The sequence below is a fragment of the Homarus americanus genome, unplaced genomic scaffold (assembly GCF_018991925.1).
Source record: "Homarus americanus isolate GMGI-L3 unplaced genomic scaffold, GMGI_Hamer_2.0 scaffold50281, whole genome shotgun sequence".
NCBI lineage: Eukaryota > Metazoa > Arthropoda > Malacostraca > Decapoda > Nephropidae > Homarus > Homarus americanus.
Genome location: NW_024742338.1, coordinates 4619919 through 4645186, shown reverse-complemented (window position 1 = coordinate 4645186; position 25268 = coordinate 4619919). Strand labels below are relative to the sequence as shown.

At 39.0% G+C, this 25268-nt stretch overlaps 1 protein-coding gene across 5 annotated transcripts; it reads right to left on the bottom strand.

Annotated features, from left to right (window-relative positions):
• Positions 1–1838: 1838 nt before the first annotated feature.
• Positions 1839–24504, bottom strand: LOC121876771 (tectonin beta-propeller repeat-containing protein 2-like). 5 transcript variants are annotated; one of them, XM_042382149.1, is made up of 15 exons: positions 24430–24504; positions 21804–22030; positions 21361–21508; positions 17467–18698; positions 16728–16866; positions 14154–15436; positions 11742–11872; positions 10346–10535; positions 8584–8719; positions 8215–8354; positions 6088–6247; positions 5537–5712; positions 4557–4705; positions 2956–3077; positions 1839–2284 (listed from the first exon to the last, which is right to left on the bottom strand). In XM_042382149.1, exons 2-15 carry the CDS (start codon positions 22017–22019, stop codon positions 2130–2132), a joined length of 4377 nt encoding a protein of 1458 aa, XP_042238083.1. In that variant the 5' UTR covers positions 22020–22030; positions 24430–24504; the 3' UTR covers positions 1839–2129. The 5 variants fall into 5 exon arrangements, with proteins under 5 accessions (XP_042238083.1, XP_042238084.1, XP_042238082.1 ...); XM_042382150.1 differs by having other exon boundaries at positions 21804–22027; positions 24430–24451; XM_042382148.1 differs by lacking the exon at positions 24430–24504 and adding an exon at positions 24086–24401.
• Positions 24505–25268: the final 764 nt, after the last annotated feature.

Sequence of the window (25268 nt, the reverse complement as noted above, 5' to 3'; positions counted from 1 at the left end):
AACACAATCATTGATCAGTCAATCAGCCTCATCCTTTATGCTTAAAGGCAAAAACTAAGTTTAAGTTCATCTTAATGCACAAACTATTCTACTTTTACAGTTGAAAGTTTTAAAGAATTCATTTAAGTACATGGGAGAGAGATGGACAGTGGCAACTTGGCTCGCTTATCATCAGGATTTGACATGTGTGCAGCCCTATAGAAAAGCTTATTAACACTATTTTCACCAGTGTATAATAGTTCACATCCACGTATATACTGTATTGAACAATTACGGGGACATAACACAACCCTGCCCAACACCCACATGTACTGTATTTAAAATGTTTCACTTTATTTCCCATATACTCTCCCAGTTGTCCTGCTGTTTTTATAGAATGCTTTTACTACATTTAATAACCTCCCTCCCACCCCATACACTTGTAATGCCTCCCACAATGCTTTTTGTTCATCCTATCATATGCCTTTTCCAAATCTACTATATATCATTAAAGCCATCTGTAAGTAATAATAAACAAAAAGATTATTAAACCAAGTAAAAAGTTGTTTGGGTTAAACCATGGTTTAAACCATTTTCCAGACATGAGTAAAAAATAGTCACCAATATAAACAAATTGGCAAGTCAACAAGAATGTGTCCACAGTGTAAGCAGCAAATTTGTACTGTGCAGGTACTATAAACTGAGTGCTTAACACTGATTGGCCGAGTACATAAAACAAAGAACTGCTCTTTGTGTGTTGTGAGAGTTTGCAATTGTGACTTTTGACTACTTTTATGGGTTTTTTCCAATTCTCCAAGATGCAAGAAAGAGCGCTATAACGATATGGCGCTCTACAGGGTCACTCTAACTTCTTTATCTTTTTCTCTTTTTACGGGATTAGCCCACCAGGGCACAGGTCAATGACTCGCATGAGGGCCTGGGGGCGAAAATATAATAATAATAATAAATTATAAAAAAATATTAAATAAAAATATAATATAATAATAATAATAAAAATAAAGAACCATAAGTAAATAAAAAAAATTATTAGTGAGAATCAGTACAATATATGTACTGTATGTTGTGTTGTCAAAGTAAAAGAAACAACTGAAACCTTGCAATTGTGTGTAAATGGGGCAGAAAGTCAGATCAGCAACCTGGGACTTTGGTCACAATTTGTATGATGCCAAATGGCAACAGGGTCTACCATTAAATAACACATCATGCTTCGAATATCTTCCCAGGCAGTAATACCTCCCTGTTTTATAGCTGCCTCCTACCTACCACCTGGGGTATTACTGTACATGGTTCAATGATTCTTTGAAGTTAAAAATAAGTTTCAATCATTATCATTCCAGAAATATTGGACATGTACTGAACTGTATATGGTACATATATACAAACGTTTTAGGATTTCATATGAAGCCAATAGTCAATTATATTGGAATTGCTAGAAAAAGTGCAAAAGTGATGTGTGTAAACAATAGCCAAAAAGATTGAAAAAGTAATGTAATGTGGATTCGAAAACAAACTGTAGTCATTTGTTATAGAAGCTTTTGACATGACATGAAATTCCTCATGTCAACATGTATTGTACCACAGTTGACAGCTAGACATTTATTTTCTAATTTATCATTTCCACCAATTGTCAGCTTACTAGCTGTTCAGGTGGCTTGGTCTTTCTTGTGTACCATTATCAACCTAGTGTATGGGCACCCCTCTGTGCTGAATAAAATTGTCTGGCATTAGCCAAATTAAATATTAAAAGTGGCATCCCCATAGTGAAGAAGTTAATGCGAATTTCTAACATCTGACGTGGCCTTGGTCCCTCCCAAGGTTGCATAAAGGAAAAGGCTCAATCTCAAGATAAAGTTTATTATTGTAATATAAACAATATAAACAGTAGAGTACAGACATAACAGTTAGATTAACAATATGTCAAAGTTTTTTGGTTAAAAGCTTATAAGGCATTCTTATAAAAAATATATATATACAGTACTGTATTAGTATTATCATCTCCAGCTTCATCCACCCAGTAGTGAGAATGCACTAGTGACCAGTTGTGTATTGATCATATTGCATAACACCCATTATTATTATTATTATGGTACAGTATAAGCCACTTTTAATCATAACTTAAGCACCCATCATCACAATACTTCCCAATCTGAGGTTTCAGAACTTATTGAGAATGTCTGGCTTCTGTTAAAAAATCCATCTGGAGGCGAGTCCGACACCTGAAACACACTATGTTGGCAGATGTGTCCGTCACCATTCAGACCCCACAAACAGTTGTCTATTGTTACTGAAAATAAACAAATACAATATAAGTAATGGATTTATTATGCCAATGTTACAACTTAATGGTAAAGTCTGAGTACAGTACTCCCTTTAGTGCAAATATCAACTCAACAGCTTGGAAATTTAATCGGATGACTTAAGTTGTAGGTACTCCTCGGCTTATGACCTACTCGACTTACGACCACCCGGGCATACAACCACTGCAGTCGTATAAAATATTTTTCAAGTTATGTATTTTCGAGTCCCGGCGTTAGTGATCGCGCTGTGTACTGAAAATTTTTTCGTTTGTAATTCCCTTTAAAATGGCTGGCAAGCGTAAAAGTAAGACATCTCGTGGTGTTGAGAAGAAAAAGAGACACCCATTTTAGAGTTTCTATGTATTATTTTCGACTTACGACCTGGTCGTCGGTCCCTAACCCCGTTGTAAGTCGGGGACTTAATGTATATGAATGGGCCTATAAATATCAATCCTTAATGAAATATTTTTTTTTTTACTTAATCCTTTAAACAAATATAGCTGATACAAACATGCATGAACACACAAACAAATAAGAAGACACTTGAGTAGGCTCCCTCATTATGCTTGGAGGAAGGCATAAAAATATTGCTTATATGTAAACCAGAGAAACAGATTACATTGATGTAAAAATGGTTTGAATATAGTACAGTACTTACCTGAAATCTTGGCAATGTTTCCTGGAATTTTCTGCCATGCATCACCAATGTAATTTGTCTCGGTTACTCCAATACGTTTGAAAACTTCACCATTGGGAGTAAGAGCATAAACTTCATTTTCACTGAAAACAAAAGTAAAGCTTAAGTAGACAGTACTGTGTTGCGTGAAAAAAAAAAAATATATATATGTATATTTTGCATCATTCTACCTCACACATACATTTTATTCCCTTTCTGAATTGGAATGGTTTAAGAAATGGAGGATTGAGGTGTGGCCTCCCTTATCATGGCCAAGAAGAGAGGTGAATAACATGCTACTAATGGGCAAATAAATCCATTATGGGGAAAAAATTAATATTAAATTTTCTCCATAAAAAAATTTTTTTTTTTTTTTTACAACACTACCCCATCACTGTACAGTATACAGGTACTCCTCGGCTTACGACCTACTCGACTTACGACCACTCGGACATACGACCGCGCAGTCGTGTAAAGTATTTTTCAAATTACATATTTTCGAGTCCCGACGTTAGTGATCGCGCTGTGTACCGACAAATAATTTTTTGTAATTCCCTTTAAAATGGCTGGGAAGCGTAAAATTGGGAGTTCTCGTGGTGCTGAGAAGAAAAAGATACACCCATTTTAGATTTTCTATGTATTAGTTTTGCATTTTCGACTTACGACCCGGTCGTCGGTCCCTAACCCCGTTGTAAGTCGAGGAAAGACTGTATTGGAAAGCGTTACTATATGTCACCCTACAAGAATGTTCACAACAATATCACCGCATACTTCCCCCAATAATCTAGTCAACTGGCTCATCTGGACACCCATCCCCCCTATGGTTTAAATCATTGATGGTCTACTGTAAATATAAGGATATTAATGGGGAAACAATGTTGCTTTACACTGTACTGTACAGTGTGTCTGACCGACAACCAGATATGCGACAGCAGTTGACGACTAAGTGCTTCATTTACAATAAAAATCACCAGAAACTGATGAAAATTCTGACCGATTCTTCCAATTCTACGTCACTTCTGCCATACATATTCCTCCAGTACAGACTGTGGCAGCAGTTTACAAGAGGAGACTGGTAGGATATCATCACCCTGAGCAACAACCACCAGTCTTTTGTTGGTATAATACTGTACATTTTAATTTGGATTAAACTAATTAGTGTTCAATGTACAGTACTGCACAATTGTAATTAGTCAAAGTTTAGAATTACTGTTGCCCTAAAAAAGTTTAGAAAAGGTTTGTCATCACAAATCAGATATTTTTTTAGATAAATGTATCTCCCAATTTATAATGGTAGTCAAATGGAAAATCTGCTTCATTTTATGGATTTTCAATTCAGAGACAAATCTTCAGGACCACAGCCTTTCCACTGTTGAATGTTATGGCAAGTCTTTATATTGTATATATGACCATGTTTCTCAATGATGACATGTATGGATTAATATCACTCTCATTGTCATACACATGGTAATTATCATGAACAATAACCTGAGAACTGTACTCAAAATATAATTGACTTACCCAAAGTATATGGAACAGTACAATACAGTAATCCCTAAAATAGAAAACTACACAAATTTTACCTTATGGATAAGTGTAAAGCCAGAAGTCCATCCACAGGAACCCATGATAGTCCAATGGGTAGTTCAGGAAAGATGGCCTCTCTCACATACACGCAGCGACAGGAATCCACTGCCCAAACCACGTGTAGCTTCATCCCCACATAAACCTGCTGGTTATACAGTATTTATATAGCTATTATTCATACCAATGCATAGTTCTTTTTTCACTACAGGTACATAGCATTCAAAATAGAAAATGGAAAGATAAATATGAGCAACCTATTTCAGCTGGCAACCTTCTTGGCTATAAGCACTACTGCAAGTTAACATTTGTTTGGTAATGAAATGGATCCCACAGCCTGGGGATGGGCAACTGAAAACAACTCACTGCTCCCAATACCTAATGTACCGGATTATAAGAAAATAATGGAAGGGAAGAGAATGGTGAACGGGCACTGTGGATAAATACAGAGGAGCACGTGGATTCAGAACTCTCTCATGCATCATCATACTGAGCTAAGTTAATATTCATTAAGGTAACAAACAATGGAAGAACTTTGTTTCGCTATGTAACACTCAACAAGTCACCCCACTTAGTTATGATTGGAGCAACAAGCTAAAAATAAAAAATATATATAAATTATTATCTACAGGTAGAATGCCTGAACATGTAATATAATCTATAATGAAAATGAAATATTAAGATAATTTACAACAAAACTCACCTTTCACCACAAATTATAAACAATGGTTCTTGTCTCAATTCCCAGCCAGACAGGAATTGGTGTTTTATCCTTGTAAAGTACAGTACTACATTAACCCTTGTACTGTACAACCAAACAAACACACCAATAAATGAAATACACTTCTGGGTGCATTTACTGATAGTGGAACAATCTCTCAGCTGCTACATGCAAAGTATCACACGAGCAGCACCTGCATCCTAACAAATACGGTAAATACTCGACAGGAATTTTTTTATATACTGTACGGTACTGCACCTTAGTGAACACAGCATTTCCCTTGAGAGAAACGGGATCTACTTGAATCCAAGCTGGTGGAAGTGATTCATTTGATGAAGGAGTAAGGGGCCCTTGTCGCATGTAGACACCCCCTCGGGTATCCACTCCCCACACAACCTCCATCCCACACGATATATGGCACAGGTGTACGTCTCCTACAAAAGCGAAGTCATAAACAGTAACTATAATTAAGTAAATATTAATGGAAATATTAGAGAATGTGAACAACAGATATGTGATGAAAATAATGTAAGCAGGGAGACAAAAAATGGAAAAGTGAAATGCATCCAAAATGTGGGATGATAGGTTTACAGGGATGGAGCCCTTTTATAAATTGTGGCACACCTGTACTGTACTTTATATATACACCATGGGTGGTTGAAAAAAAAAAAGAGGAACTGTGTTTTTTCACCTCAAATGATCTCGCTCAGCTTAAAATTACACAAGAAAACAAAACTAAAATTGTTGGTAATGCAGTCAGTCAGTCAGAAATGTATCTCTCACCACAACAGCCATCACAAAATACATACCAATTTGGTTCAAGTCAAGTTGTTCCCAATGTGATCCATGGAGGGACTTTGCAGACAGTCCCACCCTGATGAAGATATTCCCAGCTGCTGTCAGAACCCACATAGCCTCTGGGCGCTGACTCACACTCACCACACATTCATTTTTCGGTAAATCAAAAGGCTGAAAATAATTACAGTACCAAAATGTTGAAAAGGTAAAGAAACTTGAACTGCTACTTTTGGCATGACCATTTTGGGCCCAGGCTTCTTTAGGGAAATATATGAAGAATGTCATAAATTTTAGCTTCCCTGAAAAACCTAAATTACTGATATCTTGACCCTAAGATGCTAAACCTTCCCTTAAAGAGTTAAGAATACACAAGAAGGATTAATCTTAGTCATGTTTTCTAGAAGATTCCACAGTCTTGGCTGTCACTACAGGCTGATCTCTCTTATCCAGCAACCTTGGCACTGCCATGGTAGAAGTTCCCATTGAAGAGAAGATCACTAATTAATGGCACATTAGCCTAAGCTACACTTGGCCTAATGCTCTGTAAGGTTATGGATTTCTTTGTACAGTACGTACAGTAAATATTTGACTCATCATAGTGAATAAATTTAACAAATAAATGAGCAATGTGACAACAGCATTTAATGAATGTATAGTAAATTAAATAATAAATAGAAAATACTGTAGTACAATGTATGTACATTTCAGTGTTCATACATCCCAGGCCTCCCTCTCTCTTAGTTAGGCACTTGTAATTCTAACACTCATGAACCTATGGCCCCAAACAATTTGTGTTATTCTTACAGTCTTGCCTCTCAAAATAAAATTTATCTCACAGAAACACTTAATAGATCAATTAAGATTACCTGGTAAATGCAATACTGTACACAGGAAAGATATGTCGATAATATCCCTTTGATGGCCACATTTTTATAAATCTATGGGAATAAGAATGAGAAAAATACAGTACAGTATAGGCTGAATTTACGCGGTTTTTGTTTACGCGTTTGGTCATTTACGCGGTGCCTTGCCAGAATGAAATGTTTTAATTACGCGGTAAATTTCATCATTTACGCGGAGAGCGGCTGGAGAGGTGCAGACGCGCCGTGCCATTTTTTACTCACGCGGTCCATTCTTGACCATACGCGGGAAGCGGCGCGGTGATGGGTGCGCATTAGGTTGCTCTTACGTTATCGCTGACGTCAGATGACTTATCGGACTGTGATTGGGCCACGCATCCTTACCACCCACGCATTCCCTCCGCCGCTAGCTGTGATTGGTCTAATGTAACATGACGTGCCCTGCCACCAGAAGTCGCTGACCTAGCCGGGCCAGTCTCATTGTTCTCAGTCCGTGTATACAGTTCTCTCTTGTGCCCGCTATTCCCCTCACAATGGCTTCCGCTGGACCCCCACCACCCGAGAAAAACATTGAATTACCTGGACCAAGCCATGATAATGTGAAGGAAATCATCGAGTTGGGGGAGAAACTTAAGCTCATCCTTGACAACGACCCAGACAAGCATCGGTATGAAGTGTATAATAACCATCTGACGAAAGTTATGGAGCCGTATATCCAGATCTATCTCGACAACATCAATGCTAGTCGTCAACGTAGTATTAAAGACTTCTTCGCCCGCAACCAACCACAGCCAGCCCAAGTCAGTGATAGTGACAGTGAGGATATGGACTTTGAGGAGTTTGTCTGGGAGGCCCTGCAAACCTCTGCGAGTAGTGAAAGTGATTCACCGGAGGACAACTAATCTGCCCTCTGCCTCGGAACCAGCCGCCATCCACGTGTGCCGACCCATACCGCCATAAAATTAAGATGTTATTTTTACTACAACGTACGTATTGTGTCGGAAAAAGTGGAGTTTGGGGGTCGGCCCAGTCTCTATTTCAATTAATCCCATATGTTCTGTTATTTCGTTAACGCGTTTCTCGTTTTACGCGGACCTCCACGGGTTCAATTGACTGCGTAAATGCAGACTATACTGTAGTTTATTCACATTGCTAACCAAGTGTGTAAACATCATAATGCTTGAGAAAGAGCCATTACATAAATGCAACAGTACTGTCTTATGTAGAGAAGAGATATTAAAGTATAAAAAAAAGTACAAATAAAACAGTGACGCTCACCACAGAACAGGCGGTGTTGGGGTTAACGACAAACAGTTGTCCGAGGGGTGAGAGGCAACAGATGGCTCCCTGGTCTGTGTATAAAGCTTCTGCACAAACAGTGGACCAAACTTCTTCACTGAACACAGTCCAAACATGACCTGAACAACCAAGCAGGAGAAGGAATATACAGTACATTTCTACAGGTTTCATAAATTTCAAAATATTAATCACTGAGTTCAGTATTGGTCACTCAGAGCACTGTAAACTCAAGTCTTAAAATGCTAATACTGTACTGTACTGAACATCCACTTCTTTTGTTTATTAATAGCCAAATGAAACACTGTAAACTACAAGTTAAGCTTTAAACAATCTATTATACTGACTGACCTGTACAATTGGCTTCATGGAAAGAGTAGCGGTTTGATTCTTGTTCAGCTAACCAGATCCCTCTTGATGATGAAGCGAGCATGACACTGCTGCCTTCCTCTGTTACAAAGTCCATCATGTAGTCACTAGTAACCACCTAAACACAAATGACAATTAGACCTGTGCAGATATAAGATCTATACAGCAATTTGTAAGATTTGGGAATAAAGATTTTAGTTTAATGATTCTTTTTCTATGGAAGGTACTGACCGTACAAAGCGTTCTCTCGCTGGCTAGTGGTGAGAGCAGCATATGGGCAAGAAAAAAGTTACCATTACAGCACTGGATGGCTGCCATCATCAGTGGCAGTGATGTACAGTATCATGTTCTTTGTGTTTGTGTTCCACTTTTGTGCAAATGAGGCAGAGTAGGAGATCCTTAGCTGCCAGTTAAGGGTTAATATCTAACATTTAAAAACCAGAATTCTCAAGAAATCAGAATTTTCAAGGACCCCAAATAAAATAAAATTTCAGGAAATCATGTATGCACCACGAGTAAGTTAAAATACTTTTGAGTGTTTAACATCACAATACAGTCAACCCTCATTTTACGCGGTCCCACATTCCGCGTTTCCACGTTTACGCTGTGCCCTGCCAGAACCCAGGATGCTCACATTCCGCGGTGGGTGTACCCCTTTACACGGTGAAGTATAATTTTTTTATTTAGCTCATAAAATTCATACAAATTATCCGGCCAGAATATAATTTACATTGCTGGAATTCTTACAATTTGATGATCATTTTGAATATAAACATCATAGATTTTGCATTAGACATACAAATTTTAGATATAATGTTTACTCTTGAGTAAATATGTTATCTTTTGTGCAAAATATATGACATTTATATTCAAAATATTCCTGGTCTTACAAGGAATCCAGCAATGTCAATTATATTATCCTAACTTTAGTCTGATTTATTATTTATTACTAAAAAGGTAAACAGTCTGGTATTCCCACACATTTATCTAGTAGGGACGGTTGGTGGGGGGGAGGGAGGGACCGGCCATCTGTTACCGTGTGAAGAATATTATTTTTTTTTATTAACTGAAGATTTTTATTTTAGCTCATAAAATTCATACAAATTACCCGGCCAGAATATAATTTACATTGCTGGAATTCTTACAATTTGATGATCATTTTGAATATAAACATCATATTTTGCATTAGACATAAAATTTTTAGATATAATGTTTACTCTGAGTAAATATGTTATCTTTTGTGAAAAATATATGACATTTATATTCAAAATATTCCTGGTCTTACAAGGAATCCAGCAATGTCAATTATATTATCCTAACTTTAGTTTGAGGTATTATTTATTACTATACCTGGTTTTCCCCCCAAAATTTCTCAGAGGGAAGAGCCAGCAGTGTAGTGTGAGAAGAGGGGGAGGGAGTCGAGTCCATTATTTGAATGGACATTAACTTGGCGACTGTATTTCTCTATTTCTCTTAAGTATTAATTGTGTGCATGTACCATCATAAAATTAAGATGTTATTTTTACTAGAACATAGGTATTGTGTTGGAAAAAGTGGAGTTTGGGGGTCAGCTGGTCTCTATTTCATTTAATCCCATATGTTATGTTATTCACTTTACGCATTTCTCACTTTCATTGGTACCCTGTGGGTTACATTAACCGGGTAAAGTGAGGGTTGACTGTACTATTAATAAAGCTGATCAAGGACATCCGCCTTTCATTACATGATAAATTGTCCCACTCACCTGCCACCATTTTGAATCGCTTCCCTGTGGGTACTTGGCGCAAACTCCAAGTCGAAAGTAAACTCTACCTTTGGCATCCACTATCCACCCTTTCTGCCCAGGCCCCAGTGCCATAGTCAACAAAGGACCTCCAGGTGTGTCCATTACTCCCCAGTCATGACCAAAGGGTGATTGGGCAGTTACTCCCACTCTGTACAAGGTAGAAACACAACACCGCTGCTGAGTCACCAACAATCATAATACATCTTGCAAAATATAAATGAACTAATTTTTATATATGACAGCTGCCAGTGGGAGATACTAAAGGTTTACTGCCTAGACCTGCCTAGACTGTGGGGACCTGTAGTCTGGATATACTGTACCTGTATATACTGTACAAGCATCTCTGGTTCACATACAAGTTCCGTTCTAGAAACAACTTGGATGTAAACTGATCCTTTATAATCAAGAGATGCCTTTATTTAACAAATTCTCATTATCGTGTCTTTGAGAGCTTCCTATTGCAGAGTACAGTACTGGCCACACCGGGTTTACACAAGGGTCCTGTTACAGAAAACTTTCCCTAAACTGATCTTTCATAAACCTGACAGACTGTGGTCAGTACTGTGGCTTGATAAATCTGGTAATGCCATGTCAGTTGGGCACCATTTGTGTTGTCTACGACCCGAGACCAACTGAATCTGGGTACTCTACGACCTGACACGATAACCACCATCCCACCGTGACCCAAGCCAAGTCCCATTATTAGTGCTTCATTTACTGGTGCACTCAACAGAACATCACAGTCATTTCAGTGATTGTGTGTTGCAGTTTCTCTTTGCCATCATGTCAAAATGCTCTACAGGGATCTCTCTGGGCAATGGTGCTAAGAGAGAACACATTTCCTTTTCTTTAGGAAAAAAAAATTAAGTGTTACAAAAACTTGAAGGAGGCACATCATTCTGTTTATAAATAATTAGTTCATCTATACAGGTATTTGTAAGTTATATGGTGACTGTAAGAGAAAGATGACACAAACAATTATTTGTAGGCTTACCATTGTGTTAGAGACTAATACATTAAGTTAGTGAAATAAGCAAACTATTGGTAGTAAAATTGACAGACATCACACGAGCATATTTTCATTATTACTGTACAGTACAGTACCATACTTGGAAAAATTATGGAAATAGAGAAACAATTGTAAGTTCAGTAGTTTTTGTAACTTAAAATTTTTGTAAACCGAAACTTTATAAATAAGGGAATCTTGTAATTAAACAAGGCATACAATCACAGCAGTTTTGTTTTCTAATTGTAGTGTGCCAACTTCACACCAAAACCTAACCCAAATGAGTCTTATCATCATATGTGTTAATCAATAATAATAATAATATGAAAACATTAAGCTTGAACAAACCTGAAAACTAGTTGACCAGATTCAGTAAGGCCCCAGACCACCTGGCTATGACAAACCACCTTTGCCATCTGAAACTCTTGGCAGTGTACAATGTGTGGGCTTTTGTGTCTTAAACTTGGCTGTACACACACCTGTCAAAACATTAACCATTATGGGGGCCTCCACATGGTGAAATATTAGTATGGATTTTAAAACATCAATAAGGCAGTGTACTACAGTGCATTTAAAGGCTAACATTAAGTATCTCACCCATAAACACATTTCAGAGTAAGTCAGTCCATAATCTTGGAGTAAGTCAGTCCATAATCTTGGAGTAAGTCAGCCCTTATCTTAGAGTAAGTCAGTCCATAATCTTGGAGTAAGTCAGCCCTTATCTAAGAGTAAGTCAGTCCACAATCTAAAGAGTAAGTCAGTCCACAATCTAAAGAGTAAGTCAGTCCACAATCTAAAGAGTAAGTCAGTCCACAATCTAAAGAGTAAGTCAGTCCATAATCTAAAGAGTAAGTCAGTCCATAATCTTGGAGTAAGTCAGTCCTTAATCTTAGAGTAAGTCAGTCCATAATCTTGGAGTAAGTCAGTCCATAATCTTGGAGTAAGTCAGTCCACAATCTAAAGAGTAAGTCAGTCCATAATCTAAAGAGTAAGTCAGTCCATAATCTTAAAGTAAGTCAGTCCTTAATCTTGGAGTAAGTCAGTCCACAATCTAAAGAGTAAGTCAGTCCATAATCTTAAAGTAAGTCAGTCCAAAAACATTACCTAACAAAATAGTCCATAACCTTGCTTCACAAAACAGTACACAAGATTCATACACATCTCTTATTCTCTTGTCAATAATCAAGAAAATAAAAAAGCTATCACTCACAGTTAAAGATAATAAAATGTTGCTTTAAATTTAACTATATCCACTGAGCTTGTTCTACTGAGGCACATAAGGAGAACAATCACGGGACTAAAAATTAAAATTATAAATTAGAGATGAGGAGCTGATGAAAGACAGAAATTAAAACAGTGAGTGTGATATTAAGTAAACATTCAATATATTGTACATTAAATTCTTGATTTATGTTTGAAGCAGCAAGGTCATGCCGCCAGCTGAAGAGTCTTCTTAAGGCATTTATGTCTGGCCAGTCAGGCCATAGTGAGTGATATTCTCTGTGATTATTTTTGTGCCAGTCTCAGTGAAGTTTTTTTTTTGCCAGTCTTTCAAAAAACTCCTAACTATGAGTGTAAAATATCCTGCAAGTGCTATCACTTTGGATGTTAAAACAGATGTCATTCAGGTCTTTTATGAATGCCCTGTGCGTTAACCCCCATCACAAGCACACGCCACTTCTCCAACATCAAGCACAGTAACAAATGACTGTGGCCTGACCTTCTCCCAGTAACCCCTCCACTACCGACCAGCACATCTTCCATCTTAGACACACAATCTAGGTTTTATTTTGGTGTGTACCCAAGTACTGTACCTGTGTTCATTTAATGGTCTATTTATACATTTCATTTGTGTTTTGTATTTATTCCTTTAATTTTTATCTTTAATATCTAGTTAAGTGAGGCTAATAGTAAGTTAAGGTGTCTGAAATTTTGCCCATGGACACATTCTCCAATTATAACACAGTGTACAACAAACACATACTATATGAGAAGAGATGTGGCAGCCAAGGAAGAGGTGCAAGAAACAAAAGACTAATAAGATGGAATGAGGTAATAACAATGAGGTTCAATAAGAAAAGAGGACATCAAGTGATAAAATAACAAGGATGAACCATTTAAGACCAAGGGAGGAATCCAGCAACCTGTGAGAATATTACCTACACAGTATGAATAGTTATGCAGAATAAGAAACCCGAGATACTGTACTGTACTTGCGGCAATGTAAGAGCAAGAAAGAAAGTGTATAGAGTTGTGAGATAAATGGCAGCAGGGTAGTGAGAAAGACCAAGATGGATGAGGGAGCTGCAGCAGTAGGTGTGGGGGAGAACACATTTAGGAAACAGCACTGCACATGACTGAGTAGTGGTACTGTATGGTTAAGTGGATGTCATGACAGTAAGGATAAATATATGCACCTTATCTTATCCTTTAGCACATCAGGAAAAGGGTTACAATATTGACCAAAAAGAATAAGAAACATAAATTTTCAACTTACTCCATGTGATAAAAATGTCAGTAGGATTGGGATATATCATTCAAACATTTCAAATTCTTTACAAGATATACTTTATCACTTATGGCTGAGAATTGGAAGCAATAATGAAGTCAGTGAGGAGCATGTGTTGGGCACAGTGAGGGACTCCTGGTGTAAGGGCCTGGGGGTTATGGGGAAATATTCTGTGTCAGTCAATTAGTCATCCAGTAAGGAAAGGTATTCATCGGGATTCTTGATGCAGCCAATATTTTTTTCATCCTTACTTGCTTTAGCTGACTGATGTACCAAGTCACCTCTTCATCCACACACATCTGCCGAACATCCCGTGCTATGGGTATCATTCTGCATGTTGAAAATGTCTCCAGTTTTGGATTACTAATGGCATACACATTTCTTCCAAATTCTATCCACAAAATGTTACCACTTGGTGAATAAGAAATTTGTGATGCCTTTGCTGTCAACTTAACTTTTTTCCAAGCTTTATTTTCTGAAGCAGCATCCTTAAAGAAAAGGCAACTCCGATTATCCACAAATACAACACTATTTTCCGAAACGGTTAAACTCACAACGTTACTAGGCAGTTTATGTCGTAACCAGCCACCGGTCATTTCTTCCTTATCGTACTCGTAGCATTCCTGTACATCTGAGGCAGAGTACGACCAACTAATGTCCGCTACTTCAGATGAGTCCGTGACTGTTAACACGTTTCTTGACTCGCCTACACTTTGGTCGTGTCCTTCGCCCTGTGGTCTGTTTCCGAGGGATAAAAGACTACTTCCCGAGGGTGGACCATAACTCAAACAACTAAGTCTGTCTTCACTTACATTACTTTCTAAATGTTCATCTCCATCATCTCTCATAAGGGTTGGATCACCAATATTAATTTTGGTGGCACCTTCTACTCCGTGGTGACCGTGAGCATCGGTGCCGCTGTCTACTGAACTAAAGCTGTTATTGCCGGGGTAAAACTGTGCATAGAAATCACTACAGCTTGAACTATCTGGAGCAGGACTCAACTCTTTTAAGGTACTTGGAGTGGAACAACTGGTGCTGTCAAAGCTGTGTTCTCTTTCTAGTTGTGGAGGCTCTTCATATCCTCCAGTACTACTAGTTTCCTCTTCACTTGCTATAACTTCATGGTCCATCTTGAGACAACCAAGATCAAGGATGTCTGCCAAGAGGCTCTCCTTCTGTTGTATGTCATTCTTGAAATCATCGTATGTTCTAGTGTCAACAACGCTCTTAAACCCTATACTGGCAGTGGAATAATTTTCTTCACTTTCTTCAGTATTTGGTTTTTCACATCTACCTGTTCCAGGAGTATAATCACTTTCTTCTTGATTTTGATCCACTAGCATTTTAATATTTTCATCTAGGGGCTGAAGGCTCTGTGAAGAGTTTGTACTAGGAGACAAAGAGAAATCTGTAGAAAGCTGAGTTTGACCCATTGATGGACTTGATGGTGTTCCTCCACTGGGCGTATCACTCATTTCTGAAGTAGATTTGAAGCTGCTGACACTCACGGAGTCTGGCGAAGGAACAGCATCTGAGGAGAAACATAGAAAAATTATACTTAGTCCATCTTATCTGGAAGTCATGAATGGTAATACTATAGCTACACTAAAGGTGGTAAGTTTGATGGGAATATATTTGACAAATGAGGGAGTGATCCTGAAATCCCAACATAGCCGAACTTGGATTGGGTGACTCCTATATGGTGAACCTTGAGTTGCCAGGTACCTGAATAGTGACTAGATCTAATCGGTAAATGAATCTATACCTTCTTGTCATCTATAGATGCCTGACAAGAAACTCAATGGAAACAGAAACTACAAATGAAGACTGTGTCTAACATTAGCATTCTGCAGCCCTCACTTGACTTGGCTACAAATGCCATTCCCAGTCAATCTCCTTGGCTTCAACTCCCCTCAAAGCCCTAATAAAGAGGAGAGAAAGAACCAGAATCTTCCAATCTAGGCTTGGGTATAAAATGAGATTTCTGGATCACTCCCTCATTCATAGGCTGATGCCTGGCTCTGGTGACACATACTGTAGTACAGTACTGTATATGTAAAGCAAGCTAGGGAAGGAGGGGGAGAAAGGTGGCAATAAGTGCTACAGTAACTTACACCCTAAAGGACAGTAAACCACTACAATAACAGTAGGAGGAAAAAACTAACCCGGGTCACAGTGTCCTACAGAGCAGCTTGTTCACCCACAGTTTTTGGCTAATGAAGACTTAGCTGATAACCAGGCCTTTCTCTGTAGGAAGGACTTGGGGGACACACTGCACAGGAAGGCTAAATATGCAATACTGTACCCCTAATCATGTGCCATAATGCAGCAAAATGCCACTATATATAACAATAAACAGCAGCATTATGTTAGTCTTATTTGACTGATAAAACCTAGAATTTTTCTATTCCCTGGCAACAAACCTTAAAGTGACATAGCAGGATTCAACAATTAGCTTTTGTAATAAATAAGGATACCAAGGGTGGATCAGGCTGAAGCATCTACTCTTGGTGACTGCCAACTGGAAAGTGGAAATTTGCAAAGGCAATTTGATCTGGAGAGATGAAGGAGCTGTAGCTGTAGGCATGACTAGAATACTTCAAGTATCTCTCAGGAAAGCCTTGCATGTGATCTCCTATAATGGAAGCAAAGGATGCCAAGATTGAGCAATTGATCTAATTTAATTATTAGCTCTGCTGCCAACTGAAGAAGTGGTCGTACAACCTGGAATTTCAAACAAAGCAAGTACAGTTTAGTATTAAGAGGTGCTTGGCAAAAGAGTATGCCAGAAATTGTTAAATATTTCTGGAATAACAACTCACCCATTTTTTTTCTTGCTCTCTTCCTTGACTTATCTCTCATCACTATTGGCTCAGACTCTTCACCTTCTTGAGCAACAATCTCGGAACTTGTTACAATTTTTTCCAAATCTCCAACAACTTCCAGTTCACCCTGAAAAACCTTCATTAATGAGCATCAAAGTGCTATTATTTGAAGCTAAAACTACCTTGATAAATGAAAATTGAATATGCAAATTAAAAATATAATTGACAGTGTAAGCTGTGGAAATACAGTAAAGTAATCACTTCAGGATGAACTATAAAATAAAATGAAGACATTAAAAGGCAAAGAGGAGACAGTAAAAATGGCTTGGATGTAAGGAAAGAGAGAGAGGGGTATAAAATATAAGCTTTTTATACCACACAAGCAATCTATTGTGCATGAAACATCCTTCCCCCTGCTATCACCTTTACACCTGGGGTTTTGTGCCACCTGACTCATACAGATCAGCCTACTCACTTCTTAATCGATATTAAAATCATTGCGTCTCATTGCTTTCCTCTTAACATTTTGTGTACAGGCTTCCCTCTCGAGCTGAATAAAATTGTCTGGTGATAACCAAATAAAATATTAAAAGAGGCATCCATACAGTGAAAGGGTTAAGGGTTCCCTTTCTAAACCCTTGGTATTCACTTCAACTCTATGCCACTAAAAACTTTTGGATATCCAGTAAGTACCTCAATGCAAAAGAAGTCTAGAAAAAATTTATTTCATACTTACTGTAATGTGTACATCTTGTAAAGAGGGTGTTTTTCCTAGTGTTGAGATGAGTAGTGGAGAAGACAACAAGGAGGGAAAGAAACTGCCAACAGACTGTACCATTCTGGGATGTACCGAGGGTGAGGAAAGTGAACCACTCTCTTGTATCAGTCCTGACGATGATGATCTCTTATGGCCTTGTTTCTCTCCTTCAGTGGCAGCTGCAAGTGGATAACCAGGGAGTTGTGCCGTGTGCAGTGATGGACCGTCCATGGGGCTGCTCTTACTAATATCCTGTTTTTTACGATTCTTTATTTCCTGCCCCGTTATTATGGATGAGTTAGCATGTTCTGACACTCTGGCAGCGACAGAGCTACTCACACGGGCAATTTGTCCAATCAGTCCAGATCCTTTTATCACTATGCGAGCACCAATGTCAAGTAGATTTTGAGTTTCAGGAAAGGGAGTATTTCTTGCAGCAGAGGGAGATATATTCCCCCCAATATTAATGGGTTGAATACTAAGACAAGAAACATTTCTGGATCCTTCCAACACAAATATTTCCTGGTCTGACACGGCTAATCCAGTAATGTGACGAAACTGTCCACTAAAAGTTAATACTTTCAAGCTGTTTACATCTATGATAAAAAGCCAATGAGGATTATAAGAAACAATATGAGAGAGACCAAGCATGTGTAACAGTCCAAAGGAAAACTTTTCACCTTCTCTTGGCTTCTCAAAACTGGGATTCAACAAGTGTGCTTTTGTCGTCTCTGGTAATTCTTTAATTATGTGAGTGTGCAAAACTTCTCCCTCACTAGTTGAAGACCAGAGTCTCAGTCCAGGCCTAGATGTGAAAAGAACAGCATCAGAATGGGACATTGAGGGGGACCACGTGCAGCCGAATAAGCCGAGGTATTTACGAGGCTTCTGACCAACCTGCTGGGCACTGTTCTGAGTCAGACTGTACACAAGAGTTCTCTCTAGCGTTGATACTGCTAGGTGCTGACAGTTGTAAGAGAGCTGTGTAATGCTACTTGTCTCCCTCATAAGTTTTTTTGCTGTGCATTCACTTGTCTGGTAATTAATTTCCACTACTGAGACCACACCATCAGCATCTCCTGAGAAGAGCCGCATACCGTTACGACTCCAGGTCATGCTAGTTATTCTGCCGTTGTGAACATTTCCCACCGTGAAGCGTTTAACAGTAGGTTGTACTCCTGTGATGCCCTTTGACCTGAGGATATTTGTATCTGAAATCAAGAAAATTTAAAATAAGATCAAACATAAACAAATACCACCTACAGTACTGGTTTATTGTACAGAAATACATTCTTACAGCTTCAGGTTGTAGTGGACCTTTTTCAAACATGGCAGATTTATCCTAAACTCCCTTTTTTGATTGAAGACTTGCAAATAGTTCATAATACAGTACAGTAGTTACACTGAGTGCCATCTTGCCATGCTTCCTGAGTACTGTGGCAGTGCTACTACATTGTTATGTTTCTAACCATATACAGTACTGTACGTACCAGCCTATTAATTACCAAAGGAGAAAAAGCTCATCACCAATGTGAATACAGTTTTACCCCGCCTAACGCGGTTTCACTTAACGCGTTTTCGCATATACGCGGTGCCTTGCCAAAGCTGAACTATCACTTAACGCGGATTTTTTCCACATATACACGGTGAGTGTCCGAGACGCTATTTTTAGATTTGCCCCACCCACCACCCTGCCTGACTGCCTGTTTTAGCTCATAAAATTCATACAAATTACCAGGCCAGAATATAATTTACATTGCTGGAATTCTTATAATTTGGTGATCATTTTGAATATAAACATCATATATTTTGCTTTAAACTTACAATTTTTAGATAAAATTTTTTCTCTAGGTAACTATGGTATCTTTTGTGCAAAATATATGACATTTATATTCAAAATATTCCTGGTCTTACAAGGAATCCAGCAATGTCAATTATATTATCCTAACTTTAGTTTGAGGTATTATTTATTAAAATGTAGTGGTTATCCCACACATCTCCTTGGGACGGTTGGTGGGGGGGAGGGAGGGACCGACCGACCATCTGTTACCCTGTGAAGAATTATTATTTTTTTTTATTAACTGAAGATATTTGTTTTAGCTCATAAAATTCATACAAATTACCCGGTCAGAATATAATTTACATTGCTGGAATTCTTATAATTTGGTGATCATTTTGAATATAAACATCATAGATTTTGCTTTAAACTTACAATTTTTAGATAAAAATTTTTCTCTAGGTAACTATGGTATCTTTTGTGCAAAATATATGACATTTATATTCAAAATATTCCTGGTCTTACAAGGAATCCAGCAATGTCAATTATATTATCCTAACTTTAATCTGAGGTATTATTTAATACTAAATGTTAAAAACTCTGGAAGGGAGGATTGGTGGGGGGTGGGGGGGAGGGTTGGGACTGACCGCGCGGTTGGAAGAGGGGGGGAGGCAAGGTGGGGTACTTTGATTGACAGATAGTGTCGTGAAGATTATTATTTTTTTATTAACTGAAGATATTTGTTTTAGCTCATAAAATTCATACAAATTACCCGGTCAGAATATAATTTACATTGCTGGAATTCTTATAATTTGGTGATCATTTTGAATATAAACATCATATATTTTGCTTTAAACTTACAATTTTTAGATAAAAATTTTTCTCTAGGTAACTATGTTATCTTTTGTGCAAAATATATGACATTTATATTCAAAATATTCCTGGTCTTACAAGGAATCCAGCAATGTCAATTATATTTTCCTAACTTTAGTTTGAGGTTATCCCACACATCTCCTTGGGACGGTTGGTGGGGGGTGGGGGGGGAGGGAGGGACCGACCGACCATCTGTTAGCCGGCTGTGTAGTGTGAGAGGGGGAGGGAGTTGAGTCCATTATTTGAATGGACATTAACTTGGCGACTGTATTTCTCTATTTCTCTTAAGTATTAATTGTGTGCATGTACCATCATAAAATTAAGATGTTATTTTTACTACAACATAGGTATGTGCCTTCAAAAAGTGGAGTTTGGGGGTCGGGCCGGTTTCTATTGGAATTAATCCCATATGTTCTGTTGTTCACTTAACGCGGATTTCACTTAACGCGGGACCCTCTGGGTTCAATTGACCGCGTTAAGTGGGGTACAACTGTACTGCTATTCACATCATCCTGACATGACAGTTTTCAATCATAAATCAATCGTGAAAAAAAAAATCAGAAAAGAAGCAGCCTTCAAGGTTAGTTGGGCCTTAAGGAGCCAAGGTAAGTGACAATTTTGGCATATAACGTGAAGTTTAACTTTCGTTAACATTAGTGTATTGTCATGTCACTCAGCACTTCAGACGCTCATGGGCAGAGTTGCCAAGGTCACATCTGTCAAGTCCAATTGACCTATAGTTCTGGGATGGATCCACAGGATATTTTGGGGAGTCACAGGTAGCAGGTTTTAAACCTACAGTATTTTGATATGGGTGCATATTTTTTGGTTATTTTAAGGAGCTGATTAATACAATTAAAAAATTAACCCAAACAGGGAACAATAATGATAAAACTATCACTTACATATACTGTACAATACAGTACTGTAGTATTACTGATGGAACATACTGAAACATAGCACACCAGGTCTTCCTGCCTCTAGTGACCTGTCTGGTGACCTCAGTCAATACTTCTGACCTTCCCCCATTCCCCCTGCCTACCTGAAAATTTCTTTGATCCACAGTGACATATCAGTCTTACCCAACAGAGGTTAATCTATGCTTCATGATCTCTCTATCATCCAACAAATTTAAAAATTCATGCATATTCTCCTAGGAAAAACATTTTTTTTCGAATTTCATTACTTTTCCTTGCATAAGAAGCATCGGGTACAGCACTTACTTGGTGAGGATGATGGTTGAAAAGCCTCGTCAATGTTGGCAACCCGGGGAAGTTGGAAAACTGTTATGGTACCATCTACGGTTCCTGCAGCAATCATGTCATCCACAGTTCTCACACTCGCTACACTTGATACTGCTGATAAAGGGTTCTGAAAATTATCAGTAACTTAGATGACAATACTGTACAGGTAGTACAATATTACATATAAATGTTTATATACCATACAATGATGACAATGAACATATTATAAGTAACAGAAATTGAAAACAAACACAGATAAGAGGAAGGTTTAGCTAAAACAGATGATATACTATATAACTAATGAACATGTTCATTTTTCACTAAACCATCCATATTAAAATGCTTCCTAAAAGCAATCAATCACTTCAACCACTGGAAGGAGGTCGAGTTTAAACAATGTCATATTTTCCTAAGCTTCCTACCTCACACTTGAGTCTCATGAGGTTGATTGAAGGTAAGTGAGCCAAATATACAAGGCCCACATTGGTGCCCATGACCAAGTGCTGTGGTATAGTGGCAAGGCAAGTCAACTGTAGGTCAGCAGCACCAAGGCCTCGCTGGAACTGTTGTGGTAACTGGTCCAGTAAGCTGTTTAGTGGCAGCCACTCGGTCCACACAGGATTCTCCTCTGAATCCATTTTGTCTCCTACTGAAAAAAGTAAATGTAACCTTATAATTTAAATTTTCGGTAATTATTTACGACTTCACAGCAGCTGATTTTTCATAGAAACGAATTTTAAAATGCATCAATTTCACTGTTTTAGAGTGAACACTGTCGTAGTTATGGCAAATGTGTTAAAAAGTATTTATTTAAAAGTTCAAGTTAAGTTAAGTTAATCTAATCTAATCTAACCTAACCAAACCAACCTTAATCTAAAATAAGCTAACACTTGCCGTGGGTGAACTTGTAGTGGATTCCTCCCCTACAAATACTGTTTGTCGCTGAGTAGCCGACCCCGCGAATTCCCCAGTGTATGCCTCGTGGTCTGGGTCAACCAGCGCCGCCTTACATGGCGGAGGTCAACTATTAAGCCACGCCTACCTCCGCTATATAAGACCTGACCTCATGGTGACCTACCTCTCTCTTTCTACCTACACCAACCAGCAAGCAACACCTCCTCCTCCACCTGCCTGGCGGTCCTCGCTCCCGCCGGCGAGCATGGCAACCCACAAGCTGGTCCTCCTCTGAGCATCCTCACTAACCAGCTCTCTCTACATCACACTTGTAACCATGCTGCCTTCCCAGCACCAAGCTGCATTGTACATCCAATACAACATGTATACAAAGAGCACATTGTGAGTTTCCTTTCTCCATCCCATCCTGAGTGTGGAACCCAAACATAACGTACCCCACAAATGGTGACCCCGGAGTGACGCACTCACACAGGATGGAGGAGAAACCGATTACTCTCCCAGTCTTCAAGCAACATGGAAGACTGGCTTACCCACACAGAGGCAGCTCTCATCGGCTCTACAGCTACTGTTTCTACACCGCAGGTTAGACACCCTAGAGCAGCTCTGCTACTCTTAAGCAGACAGCCACTCCTCTTCCTGCCCCAAGCACCACGTCCTACCGACCCCAACACACCCGTCCTGCCTCAGACGCCGCCCCCAGCCCAGCAGTACCCCCTGCCGCTCCTCCTGATGCAGCCCCTGCTCCCGACGCGGCCCATGCGCCTGAGTGCGGACCCACACGCCCCTCTTTTCTCCCTCAGGTACTCCCTGCTACTGTCCTGCACCCTGCTGCTGTCATACACCCTGCTGCTGTCACGGACTCTCCTCCGCTCCTGCTGACGCAGCCCCTGCTCCTGACCCAGACCCACACACCCCAGCAGGCGCATCTGACGACTCTGTACCTGCCGTGAGGGAAGCGCAACATTCATCGCCTCCACACACCCTTTTTCTCCCTCTCTACTCCCACAGATATTGTGTATCTAGACAGTTGTATCCTCTAGCGGCCGGCTCATCCACGCCCTCGCCGCTATGGCTCACATGTGGCATGCACCGCCCGTTCTGCCTCACATGTGCCATGCAACCCTGCAGACAACAAGTCTCCTACACCGCCTGGAGGGAAGGGGGAGTACTGTAGTGGATACCTCCCCTACAAACGCTGTTTGTCGCTGAGTAGCCGACCCCGCGAATTCCCCAGTGTATGCCTCGTGGTCTAGGTCAACCTGCGCCGCCTCACATGACGGAGGTCAACTATTAAGCCACGCCCACCTCCGCTATATAAGACCTGACCTCGTGGTGACCTACCTCTCTCTTTCTACCTACACCAACCAGCAAGCAACACCTCCTCCTCCGCCTGCCTGGCGGTCCTCACTCCCGCTGGCGAGCATGGCGACCCACAAGCTGTCCTTCTCTGAGCACCCTCACCAACCAGCTCTCTCTACATCACACTTGTAACCATGCTGCCTTCCCAGCACCAAGCTGCATTGTACATCCAATACAACATGTATACAAAGAGCACATTGTGAGTTTCCTTTCTCCATCCCATCCTGAGTGTGGAACCCAAACATAACGTACCCCACAAACTTACTGTTACCGAGATGGGGGAAGTGGCTGTGAAGTCCTCCATATTAGACAAATTTTCAAACATGATATACTGCATATTTAATGAATTAACATCAGCCTTCTAAGAGTCAAAACATAACTAAATGATGCTTTAATTTAGTATAACTAACAATACAAGTAATATACTAACCAATGACCTGGGTATATGTTGTCAAAATAACTACAGTACATTAAATGGACCTTAAATTCTTTCATCTTATAAACAAAAAGGATGTAAAGTTGCTGGTTGTTAATGAGAGGCTTTCCTGTGGATAAAATGCTCGACGGCATTGCCTGACAAATATCCTCTTGTAAAACTCCACAACCAGCCAGACACCATTGTTATTTTATCACATTATTAAGTTAATCACATGACGTTATCGTTGCTGCTTTTGCCTTACCCTCGTCTTAATTATCTAACCATACGAGTATTTCAAATTTAAATGTGATAGTCTATAATGACATGAGAGCAATAACAATGGATATAGTTCCTACTTGACACACAGGGTTTGTTGACAAGTTATTGTGATGGAACAGCTGTGAGTTGATGTGAGCTGCCAGTTACGAGAGCCACAGCTATTTTAGTCTTATTTGATCACAACTAACTTTATTTATTTATATTATATCATAATTAAGCTTATTTTCCACGTAATTTATGACAACTAACCTCATTTTTATTTTCTATAATGGCTAACCTTATTTTTATATTGTATGATAACTAAAAGGTGACCAGATTTTCCAGACGGGAAAATGTTGACTTGCCAAAAATGCTAAATTGCCGAACATAAGTAATTAGGCATTAAATGCATGGGTAATCATCTTAAAATGATCTCTTATTGCCCGTTTCCTCGTTAAATTTTGTAATACTTTATGAAATGGTAACGAAATAAAGAGGATGTGCAATATGAGTTGCCAAGTCTGTAATTTCTAAGTTGCGCCGTGTTTGAAATGTTCTAAGTTATATCAGTCACTTCTGGGTGTTTTGGTGTCTAATAACTTGCTGGTGTCTTTTTCTCTTAGCATGATTATCGATCACTGACTTTTTGCTTGAAATATTGGTTGTCAAACAGTACACTCAGTGCTTTCATTTTAGGGTAAAATACCCTAAACTAGGGACTCATTTAGGATAGTGTTTAGGGTAAACAAGGTCTCGTTTTATTTAATTTCCAAATATTTTACATTATCTGTTTTAAGTACAAGAATAATATCTTATTCTTTCCTAACAACAAAGAAATGTAAAATAACAAAAATTAAAAAGCCACACTTTTAAAAATATACCAAACAGAACACACACAAGTGCCCCGCCAAGAGCAGCATCAGGTCTGCCATCTGTA

Coding starts and splice junctions, on each gene's coding strand:
- LOC121876771 (XM_042382149.1), bottom strand. CDS start 22,019: ATGGATTCAGAGGAGAATCCTGTGTGGACCGAGTGGCTGCCACTAAAC. Junction 8,720..10,345: donor GCGATTCAAAATGGTGGCAG/GTGAGTGGGACA, acceptor ATTTGTGTTTAG/GTGGTTACTAGTGACTACAT. Junction 6,248..8,214: donor CCAACACCGCCTGTTCTGTG/GTGAGCGTCACT, acceptor AATTATTTTCAG/CCTTTTGATTTACCGAAAAA.